Source organism: Strongylocentrotus purpuratus, unplaced genomic scaffold (assembly GCF_000002235.5).
Source record: "Strongylocentrotus purpuratus isolate Spur 01 unplaced genomic scaffold, Spur_5.0 spur5_scaffold_12, whole genome shotgun sequence".
Classification (NCBI taxonomy): domain Eukaryota; kingdom Metazoa; phylum Echinodermata; class Echinoidea; order Camarodonta; family Strongylocentrotidae; genus Strongylocentrotus; species Strongylocentrotus purpuratus.
Genome location: NW_022145597.1, coordinates 31825001 through 31833954, shown reverse-complemented (window position 1 = coordinate 31833954; position 8954 = coordinate 31825001). Strand labels below are relative to the sequence as shown.

The window sequence follows — 8954 nt, the reverse complement described above, 5'->3', positions numbered from 1 at the left end:
ATTCCTTGCTTTTATTTCATTGTTTCTTGAGGAAGAATCGACATCAAGCGTTCCAAATGTTGTATCACGATCCCTTCCTATGTGAGAAATAAAAGAAGACAATATCTTTCATTTAAAACACAATGAGGAAGTGTGGAGAAAAGGGAATCAGAGAAAGACGGGTTAAAGGAGGAAAAAGGGAGACAGAGAAAAGGGGAGAGAGAGGGGAAAGGTCGGGAGACATAAAAAGAGGAGAAAGATTGGGAGAAAGGGAGACAGAGAAAGGGAGAGAGAGGGGGAGGGGGAAGAGAGAGGAAAGGGAGACAGAAAAAGAATGGGAAAGGGAGAGGGAACGAGAGAAAGGGAGAGGGGACACGGTGAGAAGAAAGAAGCATTATATACCAATTCAAACTCATGTATATTGTATTTCTTATTAGAAGATAATTCTTTTGATGACTCCATATTTACCACTATTGAACAATAATATTGCAATCATCAACAATTCTAAAACTGATACTGCAGGAACATCCAAACTGAAAGAAGTATCTTTTTTAATGTCAAAGTAAGAACTTAAGTATAGGCCTACAATATTATACTCTATAACAATGCTTACTATTGTCTTGAGACTTGACATGTATTTAAATTGTTAATGCAAAATACATGTTAAAGGTTTATAAGTGGTGGATTTTTTATAGTTGTGTTTTGCCCAGGCTTGCCACCACACCCCCCCCCCCCCCCCCCAGGCGGATCCGGAGGGCAGGGCCTCCTCCCCTGGGAAAAAAATAGGTAAAAACACGTTAATTTTACCGTTATTTGGAGACGGCCCCCCTCCCCTGGTGCTTAAGGGGGCGGGGTACCATTTTCGACGGAGAAAAAAAAATTAAAAAATAGTGCTTACCAGTATAATAACATCGTTTCATGTTAATAATGTTTTAAAAAAATACGTACCGAGTCTAACGGCCAAGGGCATGTGCACCAGCGCAGATCGCTCGAAGATCCTCTTCGCTGAGATCCTCTTCTCTCATCTCTGGGACCGCAGACAGAATTTTAACGCCTAAGATATACATGAAATTTGAAAGTATGATGCAACGAGGAGGGGGGACTGGTTAGGAAAAATATTCACACAAAAAATAATGTTTAGCGTCCCCGCGCCGCCCGCTCCCTTTTTTTTTTTGAGGCCACCTGTTTTTGTTTTGTTTTGTTTGTTTTTTTAATGAAAAAAACATACTGCTGAAAGAATGTTTTTTAGGGGGAAAATATAAGCATAAAAGCTAGCGGCCATCATGAAAAAAGCCCGGCCGGATGCCTTGGAAAATGTGCCGGGCGGCTATTATGAGAAGAAATAAAAGAGCCTTATTGTTATTTTTAGGGGGGGGGGCTTAAAACACTCACTGGAGAATCTAAGATTGTCAGTTCAATAGCCATCAAGGCACTTACTTAATGTCCCTAAGCAAGGCATTTTATTTTCATTGTTTCTCCCCACCCAGGATTGAAATGGGTACGTGGTACGATGTTTCGGGGGCAGCACCAATAAACCCCGTTGGCTTTCTTAGCTGTCTCCACATATTGAACCTGGTCCAAACGTTTGAATTATTTCCAGTAATATTACTGATGATGAAATAATGATAGTATCATTATTACTGATGATGATGGTGATGATGATGATGATGATGATGATGATGATAATGATGATAATACTAATAATTATTATTTACGAAATATTATTATCAATTACCATTATCATTATCATCATCATTATCATCATTGCCATTATTTTTATTGTTATTCTTTGTTCATAATTATATTTCTGCGGCTATACTTACGAGCTTCTTCTGGAGAAAGACCAAGCCCCGAGCACACGCCCTGTCCAGTGTGGATGCCACTCCTAACTGCATGACTTACTTTATGAACCGCGCGACTGAACCAGCTCTGCAAGGCTACGGCGTCATCAGGAGATGCAACTTCCTCCGAGAGCATCATATTCAGCACTGCATGTTGCCATAGAAACGAGATTTAATGAAAATAAAGCAAATATATATTGCTGTAGACACATTCGCGACCAAAAAGGTTTCGGCTGGTTAAGGCGAGTGACGCATTTAGGGAATCAAATAGCTAGGCAAAAATGAGGGGGGTAGAAAGTCTGTTGTGTTTGTTGAAACGCATTTAGAGTACCCTTGCCTAGACATTGTGCTGTCAATATCAATAATAGTTTAATATTCAAAGCAATGTTTAAGTGGTTAATAGTTTCTTCATAAAGGTACTATGTCCCACTTGCAACCAACATCAAATTCTGTAGAACTTTGCAGGAATTATGAATATGTCACGTATGTCCTATCTGTGAGATGTAAACGTTAGCAGTGTTCTATTTTTTAAAGTACGCAAGGGAACCCGTTTACTTTCTAGATTTTACTGTCAGACACTATTAAGTGACTGACTGACTTTTTTTTTTCTTCTTAAAATAACATACATAAAATGAGCTGTAAAGGTACATGAGAATTTGTTTACATGAATAACCCACTTCTTGTAATGGCCAAAATTAAACTGATTGAATCTTTGCGCAGCACAAAACGTACGTGTATTCGGTACAAGGGTTTGAAAATCAGACTATTACTAAAATGATTGCAATCACTAAAGTCGATTCGACAACTAATGCTCGTTTTTTTTCCACTAAAAGACATTTTTAAGCCCCTTTCGCTTTGAGGGAAGGTTCTAAATTAATATTATCTTTCAAATGCCGTTGGAAATATTAACCTTTCATGTTTTAGCCTGCAAATGGGACATAGTACCATTAAGAGGACATGTTCTAAAGGGTTAACCTTTTTTAGTGGGGAAATTTTTGAGAAAAAAGTTGAAGGGTAACTTTTGAACAGTGGATAAAAAACTTGTTTCGGGGAGGGGATGGAAAACCTGTGGTCATGACTCTTACTGCCCCCCCCCCCGAGTAAAAGAGAATCGTACGACAAAATTATGTGTTAACGAAATGTCTTAATTTAACAGTTCTTCTGACAATTGCTATAGAAATTTTCTGACAGTTTTCTTGAGAGGGCGACCAAAACTTTTCAAGCATTGGCGTCCCTGGCTGACTTATATACTTACAAGTGTCCAATGCATCTTGCTCTTCAAAATTCTTTGCGCACACCATACTGGTTGCCACAATAGCACAGAGCACAAGAGCTACTTTGATCATCATCTTGACTAGTTTAGCTTCTGTTTGTTTAAAAAAAAAGGAAGAACAAAGGGAACGAGAATTTGTTTGTTTGTTTGCTTGTTTGTTTGCTTTTATTTCTGCGTTCAAAATAATACAAAACATAATATAAAATGTGTTTACAAAGATAATATACAAAACAATTCATAAGATAAACAATAAAGTCATGATACATAATGAATACAAAATAAGGAAGTGAGCTTAAACTTTTTTTTTATAGATATATATATATCCATATATACGCACATATACATACATATACATATATATATATATATACATATACATAGCACATCACTGGCGTACCTCCCTGACGGGCTCCAGGGGAAAAAAAGAAAAAGGGGAGAGAAAAGAAAAGAAAGGAAAGGAAAGAAAAAGAAAAAAAGAAAAGGGAAGAAAAAAAGGAAAGAAAGAGAAAAAAGGAAAAAAAGGAAAAGGAAAGAAAAAAGAAAGAAGAAGAGAAAAGGAAGAAAAAGGGAAAAGAAAAGGAAAGGAAAAAAATGGGGAAATTAAAAAAAAAAGACCATGGCCGTACGCACCAGGGGGGGGGGGGTCAGTTGACCCCAGATATTTTGAAAACGTACAGTTTTTTTCTGAAAATGTAGTGTAGGCCTATACCAAATCCTTCAATTCTACTTTTGAAAATGCAAAAGTACCCTCATGACCAGTTCGGTCGCTCGAACTCCCTTCAATCCTTTTGCTTTTGAGATTCTTCGAAAACTTTTAACGCATCTTTCCCCCCTCCCCCACCAGAAAAATATTCCGCATACGGCCCTGAACAATTAAGACAAATGAAAATAGGAAAATATAAGTGATATAACAAATTTGAAACTCTTCGCTGGCGCGAACTGCTTGCTAGCCTATTTTGTATTAAATGTTTTCACTTGCTAGTCCCCCTGAAAAAAGAAAAGGATTAGCATTGCCTAGAATACAATTGTGCCTGCCCCGACGGGCCCCGACCTGCAACCATGGCAACAATAACACACAGTGTATGTACCAAATGTTACTAAAAGAGAGTAATTCATTTTTCTTGCTCACTACAGTTGCTTGCGAATAAAATGAATAGATATTGCTTTGGAAACAATTGTGCCCACGCTTGACCTGCAACAATATCATTAAAAATGGAAGAGTTTCTTTGCGCTCTCGCCAAAAATGAATTGAATCGCTTTAAACGCGATAGCGTTCATCCTGACCTCCACCAATAAAAACTAGTTTATTTATTAATTTCTATTAAAAGAGAATTTTTTTTGCTTGCTCGCTATGCTCGCTCGCCAAAATGGAATTGACACCGCTAACGTGCCCGCCCCAACCTGCAACAACCAGTTAATAATTATGTACCAAACGTTATTCAAAGAAGTTTTGGTGTGCTCGTGATCGCCAAAACGGAATTAACATCACCTTAGACATGATTGTGTAAGCCCTGCCCTGCAACAAAAAAATCTGAAATTTATGAACCAATTATCATTACAAAAAATTTTGCTCGCTCGCTACGCTCGCTCGCCCAAATAGAAGTAACACCGCTTTTAATAATCACGTCCCTGACATGGAACAATGAACCCAAGTTTATGTTCCATATTTTCCCTATAAAAGAGAAGTTATTTTTTTGCTCGCTCGCTACGCTCGCTCGCCAAAATAGAAATAACACCGCTTTTAATAATCACGTCCCTGACATGCAACAATGAACCCAAGTTTTATGTACCATATTTTCCCTATAAAAGAGAAGTGATTTTTTTCGCTCGCTCGCTACGCTCGCTAGCTCGTGGAATTATGTGCCCACCACTAACCTGCTACAATATCATTAAAAAGATAAATGTAGGGGGTTGCCTGCCCGCTAAAATGGGATTGACATTGCCTTAAACACGATTGTGCCCGCCCCCGACCTGCAACAATGAAACAAATTTTATATAGCAATTCATTGAGAGAAAGACGTATTTTGGCTCACTGGCTAAAATGGGTATGAAATCGCCCTGCATGGGACAATTGAACCAAGTTTAAGTGGCAATTATTAAAAAAGAAGTGATTTTTTTTCTTGCTCGCTACGCTCGTTTGCAAAAAAATGAAATTAACGTCGCTAACAAGTGAATGGTCCCACCCCCAACTTGCAACAATACCAGTTTATATACCAAACGTTACTTAAAGATTTTTTTTTGGCTCGCTCGCTCGCCAGAAGTGAAAATTAGCATCGCCTTTTTTGTTTGTTTCGGTCGCTTGCCCCCCCCCCCCCTGACGGAGTACCCCAGGTACGCCACTGTAGCACATGCATACATACATACACATACACATATACACCTATACATACTCTCACATATAATATAATATAATATAACACATATAATATAATATATAATCCAATCAATGAACGCAGGAGACCGCCATCGAGAGCGGTAAGGCTTGAAATTGATGGCGGCCTCATAAAAAGATTCGTGACTGAAATTGATATTTACTGATCAAGTGGGTGCATTGCAGATGGAGGTGCTGGTGCTGTATGTAGCAGTTGAGTAAAATGAGGATATTGAATGACGAATATGAATATTTATGTGAATATATTAATTTGGAGTATGGGATTCATAAGATTGAATGATAGTTTTTTTTTTAGAGTGGCTTTCAAGGAGTATATGGTCGAACAAGATTTAATATTGTCTGAAAGATTATTCCAGATGTCTGGACCATGATGACGAATTGATTTAGAGGCAATTAACAGTCTTGGGTTTGTGAGATGAAAGTTTCCGGATATGCGAGTTGGGTAGGTATGGACAGAGCTATTGAACTTAAACATGTCATCAAAAGACGAAGGGAGCAGATTATTAATATACTTAAACATAATGATAGCTATTTGAATAGTATATAAGTCGGCAATTTTTAGTGCTTTTTGTTTAAAAAATAAAGGATCGGTGTGGGCCAAGTAATGCGATCCTGTACAAATTAGGAGTTATTTTAACTTTGCTGGTTCCGTATTTCTCGAAAATGCTCGTCCTTAATATACTGCTAGAATATATGTACGACAAATTGAATAGAAAAGTATTTTTTCATTTTTAAACTCTGAAACAACGTCGGTTGGAATTTTTCCCCAAAACATGTATTAACACTTTAGAAATCGCGTTTTGAAAGGTGAAAATGCAAATTTTGCATGAATTTTCATTTATTATAAAAGAAGCCTAACCCGTTAGGATTCTTTTGTATTTGAAATAGTTTAACAGAATGCGCCAATTTACGCGTTATCGCATGAAGGTATTTCCTTTCTATTGAGTCTTTTTCATCTAATGCAAATTTACTTAGGCCTAATATTTAACGAATAGAATCAATCAATCAATTTCACACATGGTCGCTTTTCCTCCCTCGCTTAGATAACTCCTAGACTTTACAAGCTTTGGGTTTAATACCGATTCCTGGATTAAATGCGTTGAAAAAATTCAATACATTGCTATAATTTTTGAACGATATGAACGAGAAATGAAATGGCAATTATGAGTATTTTGAGCTCATAATTTTTGGATAGAGGCGGCACAAATTCATCATTTGCCCAGGTTGCCATTAAAAAAATTAAAAATCCTATACTTGCGCTGCTGACTTTAGAGATAAATTGAATGGGTGATGCTAACAGTATATACGATTGCAAATACCTTCGCAATATCCGACTGAAAAGCTATTTCAATAGACTTGTGTTTTTTTTTTGTAATTGTGCGAACAAAACAACGATACATTACGTAATCCGGTCTTGATTGACTCTTCCTCAGGACCACATCACCTCTACATGATTGATATCTTCATACGATTGTAGATCGATGACTAATGATGTCATGTTTATAATATACAATGGGAAACCTAACGAATCAAGCGTAAACATTAAACATCAAAGATATAAATTAAAAGTAAATAAACCTATAAGGCAGATTGTATAATATGTTATGCATCGTATTGGTGAACAATAACAACTAAAATAGGTCAGATGCCATTTGAACGAAACAAGATTTAGAAATGGGCCAAAATATATATTATCGAAAAATCGGTTTGGAAGAAAAGTTCGGTAATTAGTAGTCTGCAAAGTAGAAAATAGATGCTTACCAATCTGGCTTGTTGCGGGTGAGATGAGCTCTTGAATTGATGACTCGAACCGATTATGGCTTCCCTTTTATGGAATTTTTCCTCACCTCTTTCTTCATTTGTGCCTCTTTGGTCATTCTTGCTCGCGTGTAATGATTGATAGGGCCGCTGGGGTTGGCCAGATGTTTTGATAACTGATAACCTTGCTTTGATTTTAGAGACTTTTTATTCAATGAGAAAAAGAAATATAGATACATGTATATGGGCGGATCTTTGTTTGTGTTGTTTTTTGTTTTATGTAATGACCGAGTTTAAGGTAAATGAAGTATATAGGTCAATGTAATGAAAATTCATTTAGATCATAGATTATCAAAATAATGATGGATACACTTATGACCTCTCCCTTGACCGCAGCGCCAGCAATCCATCAAGAAACAACCCGCATACGATCTTTCCTCCGACTTGGCCTCACAAAATGACCAATGCCAAAGCTTGCAACTTTGAGAATATATCCGGCCTCACATACGGGTAGACCCTGGTGAGGTTTCAAACTTTTCTGCGCTTGGATTTCTTAAAAGCAGGCACGTACCCACGGGGGGTAAATATATATATATATAAAATCCAGGATCGGTTGAACGTTTTTAAACCCCTTTTTTTTTTACCTCGATCGATTACATGTATGTGCCCCCCCCCAAAAAAAAAACCCATCAAACTCTGGCTACGTGCCTGCTTAAAATCAATCCATTATTACAATTATATAATATGTCCTTAGCCTATTGATTTGTTCTTAATAATATAATCTATGTTGGTCGTAGCCTAGCTTTATATTGTTCATGAGAAGCTTCATTACAATAAGACAACTTTAATTTGTAGGTCATGGAATTTATTTGAATTTTAATATTTAATTTCATTTATGTATTCAGTTCTGAATACATGATAAAACCTCAATATAATTGAAAGACATATAAAGAGATATAAACTTGTTCATACAGAATTTGCCAAGGCTCAAAGATAAGCGAAGCTTGGTGCCTTAAGTGTGACCCCTGACAAATATTATTGAATTGAATTGAACTTGAATTGAATTTATTTCCACCCAACATAAAATAAAATGTGCAAAACGATACATGTACAACCAATTAAGTGGAGGAATAACAAAAGTATAAATACCTATCTAGGTTAATCCCTTAATTTAGATACAAGCAAACAAAATATATAATATAGGGGGTTCATGGCAAAAGTACAACAAGAAGAGAAATATGATAGGTAGAGATTGAAGAGTGATTGAGTGTGGTGTGTGTGTGTGTGTGTGTGTGTGCGTGTGTGCGTGTGTGTACGTGATTGTTTTCTTCTTCTCCACCGTGAGCCTGTTAAAAGGGTAACTCTATTTTGCGGCCTGGATAACTTATTAAGTATATTTTTCTTGAGTTGAGAATGTTAGCAGACATCCACTGTGAGTAGTGTGTGTAGGGGGGTGGGTGGGTGAGTATGTGGGTGGGTGGGTGAGTATGTTTGTGGGATGGAGGGGGGCAGGGAGGGGGCAGGATTGTTCCAGTAAAATTACCTCCAGATTTGTTAAAGTTTGTTTTGTTTGTATATAAGTGTATATCATTTACAATTGACATATTATGTGTAGGTACTTATACGTTTACTCTGTTGCTAAGTTATATATACTGCAAATAAGTTTGTGTTTAATTATGTTTATGTAAAAGCATCAATATTGAACACGTTT

General features: G+C 36.9%; 1 protein-coding gene across 1 annotated transcript; it reads right to left on the bottom strand.

Moving 5' to 3' along the window:
• Positions 1-7296, bottom strand: LOC115922783 (centrocin 1-like). The gene is made up of 5 exons (XM_030982441.1): positions 7247-7296; positions 3076-3186; positions 1803-1967; positions 928-1033; positions 1-77 (listed from the first exon to the last, which is right to left on the bottom strand). Exons 2-4 carry the CDS (start codon positions 3167-3169, stop codon positions 933-935), a joined length of 360 nt encoding a protein of 119 aa, XP_030838301.1. The 5' UTR covers positions 3170-3186; positions 7247-7296; the 3' UTR covers positions 1-77; positions 928-932.
• Positions 7297-8954: the final 1658 nt, after the last annotated feature.